The following is a 20,892-nucleotide window of genomic DNA, read 5'->3' as shown; positions in this document are numbered from 1 at the left end:
GCAACAGAAAGTTTAAGGTCCAAAGAGGTTGTATGCCCTTTGTCTTTCCCCAGCCTGGGACTCTAGTCCTGGACTCCTTTAATTCTAGGGCCATCGCTTCCCCTCGGTAAGGGAAGAGAGGAGGGGAATGGTCTTCTGGGTTCTCGCCAGTGGATCCTGTGTTAAGCAGAAGAGTCTTGTTCCTTCCTACAGCTTCCCTGTCTTGGCCATTTTCTTTTCCATGCGGCTGTTTCACAGCTTCTTTGCAACTTCCCTGTCTGATTCCCCCATTGTGCATATGCTGTAGATTTTTAGAGCAGCTATTTTCTTATTAATAGTTTGGTCTCAGGGATAGGAACCTATTCCTGTATGAGGTGTATGTACCTCATCATTCTCTCCTACTGATCTTTTTGCATAGGGGGTGGGATTTAGCCATGATTAAAATGGCTTCTCCCCCTGTACTCGGCCTTGGTGAGGCCACAGCTGGAGTACTGCATCCAGTTTTGGGCTCCACAATTCAAAAAGGATGTGGAAAAGCTTGAGAGAGTCCAGAGAAGAGCCACGCGCATGATCAGAGGTCAGGAAAGCAGACCTTACGACGACAGGCTGAGAGCCATGGGGCTCTTTAGCCTAGAAAAGCGCAGGCTCAGGGGCGATCTGGTGGCCACCTATAAGTTTATCAAGGGTGACCACCAGTATCTGGGGGAATGTTTGTTCACCGGAGCACCCCAAGGGATGATGAGGTCGAACGGTCATAACCTACTGCAAGACCATTTCAGGCTGGACATAAGGAAGAAATTCTTTACTGTCCGAGCCCCCAAGGTCTGGAACAGCCTGCCATCAGAGGTGGCTCAAGCACCTACTCTGAACACCTTCAGGAGCAAATTGGATGCTTATCTTGCTGGGCTCCTATGACCCCAGCTGACTTCCTGCCCTTGGGGGTGGGGCTGGACTCGATGATCTTCCAAGGTCCCTTCCAGCCCTAATGTCTATGAAATCTATGAAAATGCATCTAATTTGGAATATTGGTTACATGTGGCTGGCAGCTGTGTTAATAATTTCCCTTTTAAAATGTAGCATCTATTTAGTAATATGGAACAGTTTTCCCAACTTGTTGTATTTGATTTGGCAATCTACAGTAATAACAATATATATTTGTAAGCTCAGCACTAGTTACTTACTATGGAGGGCCATATTCAGCAATAGGAGCTAGGCAGATGGGCCCCTGTGCTTGTGCAGAGCCACTCGGAAACCAGTAGGGGCCTATCTGCATGATCCTGTTGTAAGACGACAGTTTCTGTCCTCAGTAATGTGTGTCGTCATGTTGTTTTTGAGTTGTTTTTAAAATTCACTCTTATTGGTTTATGGGAATATTTAAAAAAATCTCAAGATTTTTGCCTCCTACTACTGCTGCTACCAAATTCTATCTATAATGCCTTTCATCTGTAGATATCAACATTTTGGTGTGTTATAAAATTTGTTTGCCGTGCGAAATGTCACTAGTGCAAAGTCATTATTTATCCCTTAATATGAATAGTCATACATCTTTTTGGTTTCCTTAGTTATAAACTTTTTATGTTTCTAGTTTTTAATATTTAATTCTGGATTTTTGAGCTTTAGAATTGGACTAAAATTAAGATAATTTTAAATGGTTTATAATCCCAGTTTATTAACAGAATTATATGCAAATTAAGAAATGCAAACTGAGTTTAAAGGAAGATAATAGAACTGAAAATAATTTCCTCCTTCAGCTATCACATACAGCTAATATATATGGCTAGGAATAATGCCCTGGATACTTACCATTATATCACTTCCTTTGGATTGGTGATCTCCGAATGAATCGGGTGGTAGAAAAAGATAACTTCTGTTTGTATACCCTGCTAGAGAAGTAAAACAACACTGCTAGAGAAATACAGAAAATAAATGTGGCAATTGCTGTTTAATTATGATACTCTAACTTGAAGAGCACAGAGGATAGTTGTAATTTATTGCTTTTCTGCTGATTCTTTTGTCTGGTTTCTGAGTCCCTCCCAACTCTCCAGATACCATTTTTCTGCTTCACTTTTATAGTTTGGAAAAGTTGTGTTTCTAATTTCTTCTCTATTCTTTGAGCTGCCCTGGTTTCTTGCCACATAGGGCTGTAATCTTTCAGTCCCTGCCCGCTCTAAGGTCACTGTGTCTGCTGAGTATCAGTGTGCTGAGCTAGCAGGCCAGGGATGATAATCTTGGGTGCAGCCTTCCGGTATGACAAGGGCTGTTTAATTCCAGCCAGGCAAAGAAGTTCTAGTCAAGGAAGAGGTTGCTAGCATGCACACTAGATAACTAGAGATTAGCTTCTGATCACCCATTTCTCTCTCCTACCATTGCTTCCTGACCGTGTAGGTAGACTTTGGACACTCTTTAGCTTTTTTACAGAGAACGTAAATATGCCTTGTCTGCTTGGAGATAAAGAAGCTAATCCTGAGCATCATGCATTGACTTTAGACAGTGGCAACAATCAGACAATACGCAGTTCAAATATGAAAGCCTTTGTTATTGCAAGAGAACAAGGTACACGATTGCTGCTACAAAACTGGTCCCTGTGCTGGTCCCAGAAATGTGACACAGGGTTGTTACTGGCTTGGGTAGTAACACTGATTTTTTTACCTTTAAAACTACAGGCTTCATGCTGTGTGCATCTGTCAAACTCTCATAATCCGAAGATTTGCCAAGCCCCAAAAGAAGGGATAGGAACATATCCAAGTGAAGGAAACTTGCAGTGATTGGAAGTTCATTTTCTTTTCCATTTTAATTTTGTGATGAATCATTCTTTAGTTGTCAGTGAGTTGTAGCCGTACTTTGGGAGAAACCTGAGGTGTCAAAGTGGGAGTGAACAAAGGGTGAAGTGTGATCAGCATTGAACTGCAGGGAATGAACATACAGTAGGTGCAGAAGCCTGGTTCACTCTAGAGAAGAGATGAGGCCTCTGTTTCCCAGCTGGCAGCTGTATTTCTTTCAGGGGGTTGCTCTTTTAACCTTTTTCTTTTAAAGGAAGCATTTGCCATTAAAGTCGGTAGCAGGCCTTTCCTAATAAAATAATATATAATGTGATCCATGAATATCTGGTCAAAGGGAACAAAGCACCTATGTAATCAGTACACTAAACTCCTTCTAGGAGTGTAATCATTGATCCCATCTCTTCTTGTTAACCAAACTCCTCCTCTCACGTAGTATGCTGGCCTCAAAAGTGAAGTAGCTAGCTTAACACGTCCACGAAAAAAACAGTCTGATGATGCCATACGAGAGAAGGGGGTAGGGTCTTGTGGTGACAACACCAGACATAACTCAGGATATCCTCACATAGATTTTGTCTGCGCCTGTGGATAGAACATTTTGTGTCTCTGCTTCAGTTACCCATCTGTAAAATCAGGAAGACAATGCTTCCTTTCCATGTGGGAGTTGTGAGTGTAAATTCAATAAGGTTTGTAGGGTGCTTACTCATTGCTGTGATGTTGACCTTGCAAATAATTACGTAGATAGCAGAAAATTCAGCTACTGCAAAAAAAACAACAACAAAAAAACTCCTCTTGAAGAAATTAAGTCAAACTGCCACGTTGTTTGTCAGAATTACCTGCAGTTTCCACCAGTGGCTGCAGCTTTTAGCAGTTTGAAATCAGGAGTTTCTAAATGCTTTCTGGTATGCAGCCGCCTGCCTAGCATTTTGGCAGGTAAGGAGATTTTGTTGACCTGACTGTTCCAGGTATTCAGCCAAGAAATAGAAACCTCTTCGGGCCCTTTCGTTCTGGTCTTCCACTGCAGGAGCACAAACTGAATTTGTAAGTTATAGGTTAAATCTCGCTAGGCTGAGGTTTGCTTGTTTTACTGGATTTCACCACTCACTTGCGTGAATGAAAGGCTACCTTTTGGTATATTATGCACAGATACAATTAGGAAATTCCTCGAGGAAGTGCCATACAGTAATTTTATTTCCATTGAATGTTAGCCTACTTGAAAAATAAATTGGGTGATTTTTCGATGCGAGTGCAGGGAAGATGGCTACCTGTACTATTAGGTGTCTTCACTTGATAAAAAGCAGAACTGTCTTATGACTCCCTGAAAGGAAACCAAGAAGTAAGAAGCACACAGCACCCTTATGTCGTTGTTCAAGAGCATGAGGCAAAGGGGGACATGCATGTAATATATGGTAATACCAGGACAAAAAAGTCTCACAAGCTTGTGTGCTTGAGATACATCCTTCATTAAGGAGGTGTATGAATGCTGAGAACAGATCTTGAACTCCAGTTGCTGGTATGGTAAGTTCTCTCCTCTCCAGATTTAGTTTTGGGATGGCAGTTGCTTGTTTGACAGAACTGTTAAAGGAAGAGCGCACAGACTACTCCAGAAATGTACTGAGAGTAGGATTTCTCTAAAGAACGATAGGGAAAAAGGGCTGAAGAGAATCTCAAGAAACTCTCTAGTCTAGCCCCTCTCTCCAGATAGGTTCATCCCTGTTCTAAGCAACGATGGAAGGATCCACAGCCTCGGTAGGAAATCTGCTCGAGTACTTTACTGGGTAGTTAGGAAGTTTTTTCTAATATTTAACTTCAACTTCCCGTGCTGCAATTCAGACTTTGTGTCCTGTCCCCCATGGGAGAGCTTAACCACCTTCAGAGTTAGCTTAACTAACATAAAGTTAGAACTTTTTACTTGATACTGATCATAGATTTTCCTTGTTGCAGTTTGAGTTCATTATTTCATGGCCCGCCCTTTCCAGTGGAAGGAGGATCCAGAGGGTTTTCTCCAACTGACAATTTTATTCATTTACAGATGAACTAACTATTTCTGTCTTGTGATTTCCTAGGCACCCCTTTTTACCCAAGTCAGCCAGTGTATCAGTCAGCACCCATCATAGTGCCTACACAGCAGCAGCAGCCTCCCCCAGCTAAGAGAGAGAAAAAAACGGTAAGAGAGCCTAATTTATTAGGACTTAGTTTGGGAGCTCCAGTTGTGGTATATGGCAAGGTGTGAACATTGAAGAGAACCACTGATATAAATGATATATTTAGATGAGACTGTTATCTTCTCGTGTGTCGCTGGGGCTTTTATAGCTGACTGCTCCATTTTGCTGTTATAGTTGACACTTTCTTGTCTCCACTTTTGTATTTTAACCCCTTTTTTGGTTTTATAACATCTTAACTAGAGTGGAATACAAGTATTTTTGTCAGATTTTACAAGTGTGGATTGTTTTCTGTCACTTTTAAGAAACAATACGTCAAACATGTCTTTGAGCTGTGGGTAAGGAACGTACATAAATATCTGGGGCTGTGAAGCTTCCTTCCTATTCTCCACCACTTTGCAAGAGACTAAACTTACCATCATTTCATGGCTGTTTGGCTTCCCTTGTGATCCCAGCCTGAATGCCAGTGAACAAGTACCATTCTTACTGATATCAGCAGGATTGGTTGTAATTGCCTTCCCACTGTGTTAGTAGCCTAATTAAAAGATACCGAATGGGTAGGGAAATTAAACTGTGTTGTAACCCACTGAGTTGATCACTCCAATTTGAAGCATCTCATTTTATGGCATTATAGGAGAATATTCTGTTGCCACTGCCCAAGCTGTAGCTACTCTTTACCAGACCTCTAGAGTGAAATCCTTTGTCTATACTTGCAGGTGGCATCAGCGCAAAAAAGGCTAAAAATCCATTTAATATAAAACTTTGCATCTAATTACTACTGTAGTTGTTCTTTAGTTATGTCTGGCAATTGAATATTATTAATTCATAAATATAGTTACTCTTTCATAGATCGGTAGAATTTGAACCTGAGGGGTGCATTTCTTTGCTTTTATTTGTGTTTGTCATGACTGATTTGTTTAGTACATCCTCTTTTAAATTAAATATATTACATTATTTCTTTAACTGGCATGAACTGTCATATGTGACACATTTAAGATAACTGTCATCCCTGGGTGCCCAATTTACCGTATTTGCACACATACCATGTGCATCTTTCCCCCTGAAAATCAGCCCGTTTTCTATTTTGTAAAACAATAAAAACAATAAGTGAACTTCTCTGGTTCACTCCTCTTCACTAGAATGAGTATGTGTGAGAGAGACCTGAGGATAAAGATAATCCACCATATAAAGCTTCCATTGAAAAGTGCTGCAGCTACTGCTAGCCTTGTACTTGGTTGACTGAAAAAAGAGGATTGATGTCCCATTCCAGTGACCCTTGCTAAAACTTTTAGGAAGAATCTCTTTAAACTTCCATCCAATTAGTATAAAGACCTTGCATTGAGTGTTGGAGGGACTTCGAAACGTCGTCCCCTTTTCCTATAGGGGTCTCTACAAAATAGGACTGAATTTGGCTTGGCAAACATGCATGAATGGCACCAGTGTTTCAATATTAAGGGAAACGTAAAATTATCTGATTAATAACATATTACTGGAAGCTCCCAAGGTGAACATCCAACAGCTGTTCAATGAAGCTGTGGAAATTTTTCCACCTATTTACCCAGTATGAATGATCCCAAAAGAAGGTCATAGGTTTTTAGACACCTAGAAAAGGATGAAACTGGATTCCCCAATTCTTTCATTTTTGTCTCCTATTCTTTAAAATGGTAAATCTTGATTTCTCCCCAGGTGCGAGTATATGAAGGTTATAACATGATTTTCAGTTTCAAGTTTATTTCCACTTTTGTGGAAATAAAATAATTTAAAGTAGAATAGTTGAGTTCAGAATGCTGTCAATTTTTTAAAGAGCTACGTTCCTGTCTGAACAGCTCAGTATCATCCAAGCATTCACATTTGAATTAGTCTGGTAGTGGGTGGAGGACTTGATTAGCATGTCCTTATATTACAGACTCGTTAGCATTTCATTTTGGACAATATATGGGCTTTTTGTATTTGAGGATTAAATACAGTTGCAAACAGAATTATCCAGCATGTGCATTGTGTTCCATTTCGCAAGGTTTTCAGGGGTTTTATGAATTTTCTTTGATACTGTTTTTCCCCAGTGTGTGGGGGGGTTGGTACTTTTTTAAGATAATGGGAAATTAAACCACCCCCAGTTCACTCTTGCTAACCCAGGTGGTGCCAGAAGTACTGGATTTCAAATGCAAGAGATGCGTTTGGACCTCCCTATTGATAATCCATCACCTTTTGCCTTTCCTGTCAGCGTGTGACAGCCAGGTTTATTTTTATGGCAGATCAGCGTTCTGTAAATTTTTCCGGGTCTTAGTACGTTTAATCTGCAACGTGAAAAAATGTATGCTTAACGGATCACGCACAATGAGTAGATACCTTTTCTAATTGTTTTACTGTCATTCTGGCTCTGGCAATCATGCAAGTTTCTTAAACAATGATGTACGACTTACGGATATACTGCCCTGTTGAAGGTTATTCAGTTAAACTGTATTTCCTCATACCCAAAGGGTAGCCACTTAAACCAGAGCCCTATCATGTAGCAGTTACACATCTGGTTAATGAAGCTGAGGTTGATACAAAATCCATTATATTTAATACTTCATGTTATGAGATTTATGTGGCTTGTGCTTACTTGCCGCCTCTTGCCCTCTATGCTGGTATCTAATGAGTTTGACGTACTTCTGTATTCAATCCTCTAGATCCGAATCCGGGATCCAAATCAGGGGGGCAAAGACATAACAGAAGAAATTATGTCCGGAGGAGGCAGCAGAAACCCTACGCCTCCCATCGTGAGACCCACCTCCACACCTACTCCACCTCAGGTAATAAGGGGCGAGCACTGCTAACATTAGTCTTTTGTCAGTGATGTCTGCTCAACTTCGCTTTTCCTCAAAGCCAGTTTTCCGTCTCCCTGTATTATCTGGTCCTTTCATGTACTGACCATGGTTTTTAAGGATGGTTGCTATCTAGTTTTTGGTACTGTTTTTGTAAGTACGTGGCTGACATTAAGAGCAGAGTTGCTGTTACAGGCTTCCCTAACCTGCTTTTTTATAGTGTCATCAGAAGCTGTTTTGGGGCATTTTTATAAAAACACCTTTGTTACAGAATAATGTAGTACTTTTTAATAGTACTGTTCCATTGAGGTGCTTCAGAAATGGAAAGGGGAAACATTCTCTCTGACACACACAGCGTGCTGAATTATGTTGCAGGTTGTGTGCTTTACTGTGTTTTTGTAACAGCATCCAGTTAACATTTGCTTGGGAATCTTAACAGGGCATTCATTCCTGACTCTTGGGCGAGTCATGTTCGGTCTTACAATTGCACTTTTTCAACAAAGGAAAAAGAAAAAATATTCCAAACTGATCCTTCCCCAGTTGTCTACCACTTCTGGGTAACCTGCCACGTGGCTTTCAGTTTCTAAGCCCTTCTGAGGGTTTCTGTTCATCCCCATGTGAATAACCTGAGTCTGTAACCTGGACAATTAGTTTCCTGCATGCAGCACTGATTCAGGGCCAAAAGAAGGCAGTTACCAAAAAAAAAAAAAAACCAGTGTCGGCCTGACACAAAATGGATTTAATGTCCATCTTGTTTTGAAGTGAAGTTTTTAAAACTTTATCCTGTTGAAAAATAATTTTTCCCACTTACCCACCATGTTCCATGCATGCAACAGCCAGGTCTGGAGCAAGGGGAAGATGCTAAAGGGAAAAGCAGTTTTCCTTTTATTGCTGGCTCCAGCTCAGCAAATAGATCAGAGGAATTGCTTGCCTCTGTTTCTATCAAAGCACCAGGTTTGCAACTCCTCTAAGCTGTTTGTAGCCATCTCTCAATTCCCCTGTACTTAAAAGGGCAGGTGTGTCCTACCTGGCTTGTCACCCTCCCACACTGTACAGCTCATTCCTCTCCCTCTTCCCCAGAAGCTTGTGGGATGGGGGCGAATTCTGTCCACCAGACTCCCAGTATAGGAGCTAGCTCTTCCTTCCTCCTCCTCGCTCTCATGTTGGTACTTACTATGCTATCCCTCGCCCTTTCTCCCCCCGACTTGAGTTCTCAGGGTCCCCATACGCAAACCACAGGTCTCTTACTGTCTGCTGGCTGTGTGTAGCTGCTGCTTTCCCCTTACCTCATATGCCATCCCAGATCTGTCCTTCAAGAAGTAACATGGGAATTTTATTGAATTTGTTGGAAACACAAACCTTGGAATTTGTGCGTTGTTGCCTGAAAAGGTTGCCAAAATGTATTCGCCTAAATTTTGGATATTACACAACCTGTTTAACTTTATAATAGGGGCTGGTTTAAGGCAGGAAGGTTCCTGGGGCTTTCGCTGGACCTCGTGGCCTGATCTTTGGAATATTTTGAATGGAGATTTTTTCCCTGTAATCTACAGGTTTACAGGAAAACTACAGACTAGCTAAACAGCTTTGGAACTAGTAAAGTGGGAGGAGCAATATGCATGCAAACATTGTTTGTGAGGCTATTCAGATGGAACAAAGATAAATGCTGACTTGGGTGGTGATTATTCCATTTATTGTTGTCTTGGAAATGCTGATGCTGCTTGTTGAGTATAGTGTTTTACCAAGAAGTGCGATTAGCTAATGAGTTACACAGGCACAGTATTAGCACCATGGACTTGGAGAGAGGCATAGGTAGGGCTTGTATCATTACCAGTCACACTGCTATGCTGAATTCAGTCCAACCAGAGAGAGACTCATTTTTTTTAATTGCATGTTTTTCCTCTAAATTTTCTATACACTATAAGAGAATGAAATGGAAGAACAGAAGGGGAGAGAGTTGGAAAGTTGGACCATTATTACATTTTCTGTGTTTCTTTCCTTCATGAGCAGAGGGAGTGGTGGTGGTAGTGATACTAGTGTTTTATAGGATAGATGTTGTTGCTTGATATATTTTGGTGTTGAATTGTTCACTCCTATAGAAATGTTGAAGCACTGAAAATGGAAAAGGCCTCAGTTTTTGTTTGCATTGTACATCAAATATGGGGACTTCGTAGACAACTGTTTCAAGAGCCTTCAATCCAGTTTAACGGGGCAGACAAAATCCCCAAGTTGTTTAATAAGCGTGACTTTTATCACTGCCGTAATTTATATGCAGAGCATTTCAATGAGGTTTAATCAGCTCCTTTAAATCAAGTATGCAAATAGTTCTTTGTTTCATACCCAGTCTTCATTTTGACGAACAAAATTGGTTCCAGGCACAGAAAGGCTCTGACAGGCAACTCTGCAGAAAAATGCATTATTAGATCAACTACAGCCAGAAAATGCAAAGTTAAGGTTCCAACAGCAACTTTTCTTGTGCAGATGTAGATTTTGAATGAATTTGAATGCTGTTATATATATGTGCAGCCTGGCTAAGTTACCATTCCTGGGGATGCTATAACTTTGATATCTGTTAATTTAAGTATTTAACCATGATGCTTCTTGAAACTTGTTAGATTTGATGCATTTAATTTGCTTGGCCACAAAAGCCATGAGTGATTGGTGCGGGTTTCCTAATGAAAGGCAAACAATAGTGTGTGGAAACATCCCCAGTACGTCCTAGGTCACATAGGTGCAGTCGCATCCATCTTGTTCTCTCGCTGTGCAGCCATTGTGCTGCATATTAAAATCCACATGAGGAGCAAGCTGCTTCTGTTAGATTCACCTCTTCCAGAACATGCTGAATTTGAATTTTCGGGTATGGAGGGTTTGATAAGCACCATCATCTCTCGCTACCTGTTTATGCACCCTCCTTTTCCAAATCCTACATACTCCCATAGTTGTCACTGTGGGCTCCCCTTACAAGTTTTAAATAAAAAAAATAAGTCATTTTTATTGGAATAAAGCCTCTAAAAATGTTCAGAGAGTGCAAGGTTTCTACAGTGTCAAATAACTAAGAATAGGCCTGGTTTACCAGATATTCAGAGACAAACATGAAACATTTCAAAAGCTTATTTTTTTCACAAAATGTGGCTGCAAATACGGTTTGCAAGAGCCGAGCTTCTCATCCAAAATGCTACTATTGCTGCTGTGGCACTGTTCTTCTGCATGTTTTTTTGCCGCTTCTGTGCTTTTTATATCTCCCATTCTCAAGGCATCTAGTCATTGCAGTCAGTACCGGTGACTAAAGAAGATTTAGATGGCTCCTTATTTCTAAAATAAGTCCTGTTCAGTGATGTGAGGCACATTTGTGGAAGAATCAGCTTTGTACATAGAGCCAGGGACTTAAACATCATATTGGGTCTGCAACAGAGCCCTGCAGGACACTAACATTAGATTTCTGTTGTTGACCCAAATCGGAAAAATCCTTTTCCCTCTGACAGTTCCTATAAGTTATCAAAAATAATGCACTACGGAGTCTTTTTGGTGAGGAATAATGTACCCGCAAGTGTCAGGACTAGAGGGAGGCAGAATGCAGTCATTTGCAAGCAACAGTTGTTAAATTTGCCTCCGCAGACTGCAATGTCCTGAATATCACTGGTGCTGCAGATGCGCTCCAAGCCAGAAGGAGAGCTGCTTTCTGAATGAACAGGGCTATAGTATTAGGGGGCTATAATGGAGTGCTACAACTGGTTACCGTTTGCAACACGAGGTGGTGGCTCAGGATAGAAAGGACAAACTAGTGTGTCCGGTTGGAACTGCAGGGGCAGCGAGAGGTAGTCGGGTGAATGGAGTTGCAGTACCTCAATTTGGAATGCGGTTTAGCATTTAGACAGAAGGATCCGTGTGTGAGGATGCAAACTCTCCTCCTCGTACCCGCAGCTCTACCACTGACGAGCTTTGCGGTGTCGGCCAAGTCTCTTTCCCTCTCTGTACCTCCATTTCCTCCTCTGTTAAATGGGGACACTTAGCTCAGCCAGTGAGTTTCCAAGATGAGTTTGTTGCTTTGATCTTCTGGGTTTCATCTGTTTCCTTAAGGGGTGTGACTTTTTTTTAAGGAGGGAAAAAAACCCTATCACTTAGTTTTCAATATAAGTGAGGGTTTTTTAATCTATACCTCTCGCTGATAAAGACTCCAGCAGCACAGCTTGCATCTCACAACTTCTCTTCAGAGTAGCTGGTGGTGTGACTTTCTGTCTACATTTATCCATTAACTTTTGTTGTTTGCTGCTGCTTTGGTGCTGTAATGTTCACAGTGCAAAACGAGACCAAAGAGAAGCTTTTTTAGGTGCCAGAAAGATTTCTTCCTTTAAAAAGTCGAAGGGTATTAGTCACTTATCCCATTTGGGTGGAAGTAAGGCACCTGACTTCCTTCAGCTCCCGTAAGAGCCCCAGACTTCTAGTATGGATGTTTTTAAAGGTCACTGAGAGTGGCGCCATGGGAGGTTTACATTGCAAAACGGTGTGATCCTGTATTGCAAAATACATATTGCCAAGCAACAGCCGTTTACATTTTTGCTATAAGCCACATGTTCTTTCTCTCTCTTAAAATTTATATAAACTTTGTGTTTTTAAGTAGAATTTACTCATATGAAAACTTTATAGCATCTTCCAGTCTAGCTATATGGCAACAGTGCAGCCTTGTCCTAAAAATTTAGTACAATCGTTTCTATTTTCATGAAAAGTCTCTGTTAGGTTTCTTTGGGGAAATCCTGGCTTCTGTGGCTTTACGTAACCTCCACAAAAACACTTCCAAATCCAAAGAGCATCTGCTTTGAATGTTGTGCCGACGTAAGCCATTGCACTGGTTGTGGTGAAGATCGAGATATTTTTTCCCTCTTAAAAATAGCTGAAATTCCTTCAGGTTAGATCAACTTGATTTCTAGCCTTGCACTCTTATTCCTAAATAGGTAAATATTGCCAGGTCCTCAATTAGCTGAGTGAGAACCAGCTATTCCTGTGCACCCTTGAGAATAAAGCCAAATATTTTATTTCTCATTTCATTAGCCAACAAGGGAAATCATATGTGCACCTCTTGCCTGGAAAGCATTAGGTATCTTTTTCAAATGGTCGTATGCAAGTGTGTCTAATCTATATTGTCTTTCGAAAGTTTGATTAGAAATATTAGCGTGTTTGCTGTGTTTTAGTGACCCAGCAACTATGTAGCTCATTAGAATGGCCATTTTGAAATCAGTCTAGATTTTGCCTCGTGATGTTTGTGTTTTTAATTGCAGTTTGCTGCTTTCTAACACTGCTTAAAAATATTAAAGGTATTTGAAATAGCTAATCATTTGTGGCAGTCAGGTTGTACACCAGTTTGTGCACAGTTTTTAGGAGCATTTTTGCTGCTGTAGTGAGAACCATAGAAGTCTGAAGTATATGAATGACTATGCTGTGCTGTCTTTTCTTGCTGTTGTTAATAGTAACCGTCTTTTTTTCCCCCTTTCCTGCTGCCTTTTTCCTTTCTCCCTTCCCATGTACTTTTTAAATTTATTCAATTGGTCTGTGTATATTTTTTTCCTGCCTTTTTTGCTTTTCTTTTCTCTCCCACCCTACTCTTGTCTCCCCCACTTGCTTGCTTGCGTTCCATGTTGCTAGTTTTTATGTTCGCACGCTCATTATCACCCTTTTTTGTACTTCAAATCCCAGCAGCTGTCCAGCCAGGTCCCAGAGCACAGCCCTGTGGTTTATGCGACTGTGGAGAGCACTCCTCTCGCTGCCACCACCACAGTTACTGCGACTAGTGACCCAAAACAAGGTTTGTTCATGGATATTTTCTCTGTGGTGTTGTTAGTAATATTATTTCTCTGTCATTAGTTTAACTTTTTGTAAGCCAGTAGGTCAGCAGGGTCTCCATTGCAAGACACAAGGGTTGGTTTTCTTGCATTTTCCCCTTGAGCCTTTAACAAAATTGATGCATTACGTACAGAGGTCCTAGAGGGATGTAACATCTGAAGTGCTCAGATGCTTTTGAAGAGTTTCAGATAGCAAGCAGGCAGACATGAGTGCCCTGTAAACAGTCTGAAAATGGCCAAAACACTCCCCAGATGACCATGGATGAAATGGCTACTTCTCTGAAGCTTGTTCACACTCAAGCATGGCCTGGAAGGGTTGCTTGCCTCTGTCCATCTGTAGAATAGATTAATAAAATAAATTGTGCTGCTATTGTATAGAATGTGTGATTACCAAATGTCACTTTCTGTATAGTACTTTTCCAGTTGCCCAGGTAAAGTGTCTTAAAATGATTGCTTTTCTCATAGCCTAAACAATAAAAATTTGCCTTTAAAAACAATCTTCCTGGACTTGAGACATGGTTCCCCAGATTTCTTCCCATGGTAAAATTTAGTATCTGGTTATAAAACTTTAAGGCTAGGATTTATAATATACACGCTGCCACAGCATACACTGTACTTGTGCTGTTAACGCAGGGCTGATTTTCCCGTTCTCTTCATGTTTATTCATTGTGTCACAGTACTGCACTCCCTGCCTACAGCAGTGTGTACTTGAAGTTGCAAAGCACCATCTTTTTCTTGATACTTTTCCTGTCAGCCTTTTGACTAAGGAGATTTTTAAAAAGTACTTGCTACAAGAAGAAAATCTAACCACCAGAGAGATTGAACTGTAGCCAGAGAGGCAAAAGAAACTGGCTTCTGATATTTCAGAAATGTCATATATCCAAGTACCAGCATGACCACCGATTTGACAGAAGTGAAGTACAATATCCCTGAAGCTAATGTTAAAACTCTGAAAATATTACTTATTGGCAGGAATACCTTTTGAGGTTTATTTTTTCCTCAATGAAATATATTCATGAATATTAATGCAGGTTATTACTATTCCTTCCTTTCTTACAAAGTTATATAGAAATATAACTCGCATGTGAACCTTACACTGATTGCTCTGGCCAGACATACCACAAATGCTTATCGCTGCACTTTACTCCTGACATCAGCTGCAATTGCTGTTCCAAGTCTGGGCCCACTTCCCGTCTTTGCCAAAATGCTCTTGTCCTGGTCATCAGTCTCGCTAGGTGTCTCAGACCTTTTCTAAGCAGGCTTGTGTAGTGGTTTTATAATGTGAACCGTGACTGTCACAGTCATCAAATTTATTCGCACTTGTCAGTCCATCTGGGTTTGAACTTGAGGCTCTGCTCATGAAACTCCAGGGCACCAACCATTATTGGGAACACTCCCTCACATTTGACCACTTGACGAGATTTCCGATCTAGTTATCAGCAGGGATCCTGGATTTCTCTGATTTAAAAGAATCCCCAATTTTCAGTTAAGAAAAAGTAACCCCAAATCCACATTTTTATGTGATGTAAAGATACAGATATGTATATGGTGGTGTTTCGTTTTAATCATGGAAAAAAATGTGAATTTGGGGTCACTTTTTTTTTTTTAACCAAGAATTGGGGATTTTTTTAAATTGGAGAAAACCATCATCCTTGGTTATCAGCATAACACTCCAGGCTGCCATTCTTATTCCAGTAGAAGGGTGGCCTTTTCAGGTTAGCTGAAAACCCTTTCTGTGCCATGTAACCTAAATTAAAAAGGGCACATTGTTAAAATGAAAAAAGATTGTCTCTATGGAGGGCTATATGAGTATAATTACACTGGTTTAAATTTAGACTTTAGTGGCGTACATTGCCTCTTTAGAAAAATCCTCAGATTATATGCCAGAAAGAGAATCCAGCATTTACTGTTGTCTAAAAAGGCACTAAATAGCACAGTTACTAAAGCAATACAGAGCTGTATTAAAGAGTGAAACAGATTGATAAAATAGCCACTAAAATCAGCAACCAAGAGCATGAGAATTAGTGCTCAGTTGAAATATCCACCAGAGTCACAATTGGGAACAAAATAAAGATGACAAAAATGTTAATACATTGCTGTGATTACTTAATCTAGGTCTTCACAGCAGCATTCAAGGGTGGTCTTCTATAAACATATACCAAAGAAAGAACTTACTTCTTAATTCTTATGTTCTGCATTACCAAAGTATTCTTTCAGTCACTTTTTACTGAAATAAGAGTTCTTATACAGTTTTGTATTGATTTAATAAACATAGTATTAAAACCTATTCAGCTATTTCACTGCAACTTTATGCCCAGCAGCTGTATGTCATGGAGGGGTCCTGCACCTTCTGCATTTTACTTATATAAGTTCAAAGCTGGTGTAAGCAGTATACTACCGTTCTGATACAGTAACCCTGACACCTGTAGCAAGGGGGTGGGATTCTTCTTGGCCTCGTATGGCAACCAGCAAAGCTCAGAAGCATTGGAAATACCCCTAGGATATGATAGGATAGGCATAACTACTCCTAGATCATCTGTGACCAACTCTTGTCCAACTTCTTAAAGAGCTCCAGTGATAGCAGTTGTACAACTTCCCTATTCCAAAGTCTGTTCCTTTGCTTCACTTCTCTAACAGTGAAGATGTTTTCCTGATATTGCTCCTGAATATTGATACAGAATTTAGTTTGAGCTTGCATCAAATACACAGGACCCTCACTGTGACTTTTACTGTTGCAAAAATTATTATGAGACATAATTGGAATCTGAGCTGCCAAATTCAGTCGGAGATTGGAGAGGTTGTCCAGGTTCAGAGAAGTTTTTCATCATGTCTCCAAGATTTTTAACACTCTTCTCCATTTTGAGATCATATGTATCATATTTCTTTCACATACAGCATGCCCAGGAGTAAGATTCACATCTTCTTTCTGAAAGGCAGAATGAAGAAAAAAGATCTTTCCTTGTAGTAAGTAACTGATGAGCAGCAAGCAGCTAGGCAGCTGAATCTGCTTGTTGTTCTGCTGCCTGTTACCATATTTCCTTGCTTATATAGTGTGCACCCCCAATTCCAGCAGCTGGTTCTGGAGGGGAAAGGTGTGCATTGTATGCAAAAAAATATGGTTGTCACTTTGGGAAATTGGAGAAATATGGGTGACAGAAGCAAAAAAGTACCACATTCATTCTACCCCATTTTAGCACCTGTTGTGTTCATGAATTACATACAAAGCCGCATCAGCACTACGTTGCTAACATTTGTATCAGATCGAACAGTGGAAATCTTCAGCAGATCCAGAGATTGTGTTTAGCTGAGCATCCTGAAGTACAGGTGACTGACTATCTGAGTCTGTTGAGATCTGATCCACCCACTGGAACCTTTGCAGTCTTTACCACCACAAAACACCCATATCCCCCACAATCCAGCTCCTTCCTCCTGTTCTCATGTCTTCAGGATGAACGAGAAAGCAAGATGCAGAAGTTCTCAGAATAATTCCAGACTTTTTGCCTACTCTCTCCCCTTCTTTCCTCTACCTGAACTTCATACCATCCTCCCAGTTAGCTTCCACTCCATCTGCACAGTTCCTATCTTCTCTCTCCTTCTCCCTCCCCTCCGCCCCAAATTTTCCCAATCTCTGTGATAGGAAAAGAGGGAGAAAAATCAGGAAATGTTTCCTGAAACCTGGCCTCAAAATGGAAGCTACAGTGTTTTATATGAACTCTGAGAAATTGCCGAGGTCCACAGAGTATTGCTTTATATGTTGCAAATGAAATTGTTTATGAAAGGAAAAACATTTCTTCCTTTGAAACTCAATACCTCCAAGAAGTACTTTCTAAATATAACTTCATGGACTGTCCTTGCACATTTAGGAAGTTTTAAGAGTCAAGGGTTATTGCATTTGATGATTTTTTTTTTGAAAAACAATCTTGATTTTTGTTTTTCCTTCTTAATTGTACATTGTTTCATGTGAATGCTGTAATAAGAGCCTGCTGTAATTCTGCTCAGAGGAAAGTGGCTCACAGGTCATCACATGGTAATCCTAGGTTAAAAAACTGGTTTTTGTATATTTCACTGTTGCTGTCTCTTAAAATGACTCTTCCTATAACTTCAAGTTAAATTTCTTAATGGTCTATATTTGGGACCATTAAGGGGAGACTATTTGGGCAAACATTTATGGCAATTTGTGAAAGTCAGAACAGTCTATCAGTTGTCTGCAGAGTTTTGAGTCCCTAGGAAGAGAAGACCTAAGCTTGCTTTCTTGGGGGTTTTGTTTTTGTTTGTTTGCTTGCTTGCTTGCTTGTTTTTTAAGCTTTCTTGGAAGTTGGTTAAGGAGTTTCCTTCCATCCTGTTACATGATCTGTAGAACATCCCTAAAGGTAATTTCCTTTTATTGGTATTAGGGCATTCCTGAAGTTCTTATCTAAAAGCAAATGTCCCTGGTAAAGCACCATTTTTGCTCTTCATTGCTCTAATTCTGGCCATCTAGGTCAGAGGTGCTTTAGGCTCTGTGGGCCACAGGAGGTATGCAGGGCCAGTCCAACAGCTGGATTGGGCCCCAGGCCACCCTGCATGCCCAGACTACACCCCACAGACCCGTGGGACCCCTATGAGCTAGCTGACTTGGCACCCTTTCGTTCATGCAGGCGTTAGTCAAGAAGACTCAAACAGGTTCTCCCTTCACAACCTTTTCCCACTTCAGCTTTGACTCAAGAAGGTTGAAAGTTGAATCTTCTTCTATATACTTTCCCCTTTTCTGCTGCTAGGAGTAGTAATAATTTAAAACATCAATACAGAAGTAGTTGTGACCAGGATCTTGAAAAACCCTGGGCAAGTTCAAATTGCCTCTGGTATTTTGTAGGAAAAGAGGAGCCCTACAGTTCTGTGTTACTGTAACAGGGTGGTTGAAACATTTTACCTCTAGCCACTGTAGCATTTGAAGATCCCAATTAGCTCTTAATGACTTGTAATAAATAGAATTAGAATGTAAAGATATCCCAAGTTTTTATAAGGGTAATAAGACAAAGAATTGTGTTAAACCTGATTTCCCCTGACAGTGCATTAGTTTGGTCTCACTTTCCATACATCATGTGAATAGAGGTTTAGTAAAGTTCCTAATAGTTCCCAAACCATTGTACTCCATCCTATAAATGTGCCAGACTAGTTCTTTGCATCTCCTCCTGCTGTTGTATTGTTCAGAAAGTAGCAGGACACTTTCCATTTGCTGGATGGAATAGTGCCCACCTCCCTGGATTTGGATAATTCTGTCCTCCTTACCTACATAATATTTTACTCCAAACGATACCAATCTTATCTATGTTGTAGTATAATAGCACAGAGCTATAAACAGTGAAGAAGTTCTGCTAAAATGAGATCTTATAATCTCCCTGTTTTGATCCAGTCAGTGTTGGCAGAAGGTAAACCAGTTTATAGGTATGCTAGTTTAAGCCCTTTAAATGAAGGAGTAACATTCAGAGAAGATAAAATGGTTTATCGTAGTGCTGGGACACAAAACACATCAACGTGTCTTATTAGACACAGAGAAAGTAGAGGAACCAGTCTGCGTGCAGCCTGTATTTTCCAGGACTTTGGTTATATGGCTTCCCATTATAATATACAGATTTCCCCAACTTGTTATCCTGTAGCAGGAAACCTCCAAATGTGATCAAACCTTTCTCCGTGGAAGCCGTGCTTAAACCTTGTTTTCTGGCAGTAAGATGTCATTTTTACTGCTGGAATTTAAATAATAGAGTAAGAGTAAAGTGCAGTCATTCCTCCTCTTTTCTGACATCCAGAACATCTCAGGAATTTAGGAATAAAGACTTCATGTAACAAGCAAAAAACCAAACTGTATAATTATACCTGCTGCTAATAGCTTGGTGCTTTGCATCCTTAAAGGAAAAAACTATCACCACACATCACTAAAGTGAACAAATAGTGGAATCGCCAGTTTAGAGGGGCGCAAAGAGGGTGTAAAACCGCCCAACATTACAAATGGTGTCACTGTTAGAGTAAGAATGGGTTCCAGCGTTGTAACCCCTTCTGTCCTCATATCAACTATTTAACTTAGCTTTATTCTTGTTTCATGTTTAATCTCTGGTTTGATGAAGAAGCGTCCTGTTTTGAGCAGTAAAATCACTGTAAGGTTCCTGGAGTTCCTGCCTCTCCTGTCTCCAGGGTTAAGCTTTGCAAAGCACGCTTTCCTGGAGAAAGAACTCTGTTCATTGCAAACTCTTTTCAGTAAAGATCTTACGGTATCTCAGTGCTTCAAGATGGTCTTGATTCTTATTTTAGATACTAAGTTTAGCTGCTACTTATGCTTTTTTCCTAAGAAGCTCTTTTTTTCATGGAGGTACTAGAATTATAGACAGAACACCATGTGAAACAATTAAAAGAAGCCTAACTGTGGCTAGTTAAATCTGAATTGATCAACTGGACCTTTCATCGTAATATTATTTTTTTCCCTTCCTCAGAAGAGAAGCCAAAACCAGATCCAGTATTAAAATCTCCCTCCCCAGCCCTCAGACCAGAGCCCAGCGGAGAGAAGAAAGATCAAGCTGGCCAGACGTCCGAGGCTGCTGTGGTAGAAACAACAACAGACGTTCCTCTGGCTGCCTCGCCACCCCCTGTTGCTCCTGTTGCGGTGGTTTCTGCCCCTCCTGCTGCCGCTGCTGTTGCCCCTCCCGCTGCTGTCACCGTACCAAGTAAACCTACACTCATAGTTGACTCAGAGGAGAGAGAGGAACTACCTTCCCCAAAAGAGGAAGCGATGCCTATATCCAATGCCGCACCCTTCACAGAAACGCCAGATCCTTCACCAACAGAAGAAGCTGATGTCGAAATGTGCAAGGAGCCTAGTAGTGTAGCGCCTAGTGATATTCCAGTGACTGCTAGTACTAATCTAATTAATGAAATGAATGGAGTTAGTGAAAAAGTGACTGCTACAGACAGTATAGTAGACCTAGTCCAACAGGAGGAAGCACCATTGACTGTTGAATTGGAACTACCAGAAGCCGCACCGGCAGAAGTGGATAGTGTACCACCTGCCATTGCTCTTCCCACTGCTCCTTCTCCTCCTCCCACCCCTCCTCCAACTCCTCCATCTCCTCCTCCAGTTTCTGTTGCTGCTGCTGTTACCACTACAACTCCTTCTTCTCCATCTCCTCCTCCTCTTCCACCTCCTGGTGCCCTCCCTGTTATTCAGGGAGATTTAGAAGGAGAGGAGAGCACAAGAACTACTGTTAGTGAAGAGGTAAAAGATACTCAAAAGAAAGAGGACACAGAAGCAGATGGACAACCAGAGGAAATTGCAGAGTCTCCGAGTTTAAATTCTAGAAAGAGTCCTGTA

At 40.7% G+C, this 20,892-nt stretch overlaps 1 protein-coding gene across 1 annotated transcript in view; it reads left to right on the top strand.

The window, feature by feature from the left end:
- EIF4G3 (eukaryotic translation initiation factor 4 gamma 3) overlaps nucleotides 1–20,892 on the top strand; it is a 161,208-nt gene that overhangs the window by 76,104 nt on the left and 64,212 nt on the right. Inside the window, exons 11-14 of the mRNA XM_019512006.1 lie at nucleotides 4,823–4,923; nucleotides 7,588–7,710; nucleotides 13,411–13,516; nucleotides 20,018–20,728. Coding sequence (XP_019367551.1) covers nucleotides 4,823–4,923; nucleotides 7,588–7,710; nucleotides 13,411–13,516; nucleotides 20,018–20,728 — 1,041 coding nt within the window. The remainder of the gene's footprint in view (nucleotides 1–4,822; nucleotides 4,924–7,587; nucleotides 7,711–13,410; nucleotides 13,517–20,017; nucleotides 20,729–20,892) is intronic.

Source organism: Gavialis gangeticus, unplaced genomic scaffold, assembly GCF_001723915.1.
Source record: "Gavialis gangeticus isolate Ggan-Ray unplaced genomic scaffold, GavGan_comp1, whole genome shotgun sequence".
In the NCBI taxonomy this organism is placed as follows: Eukaryota; Metazoa; Chordata; order Crocodylia; family Gavialidae; genus Gavialis; species Gavialis gangeticus.
The sequence above is the reverse complement of the archived record's forward strand: the minus strand, read 5'-3'. Positions and strand labels throughout refer to the sequence as shown.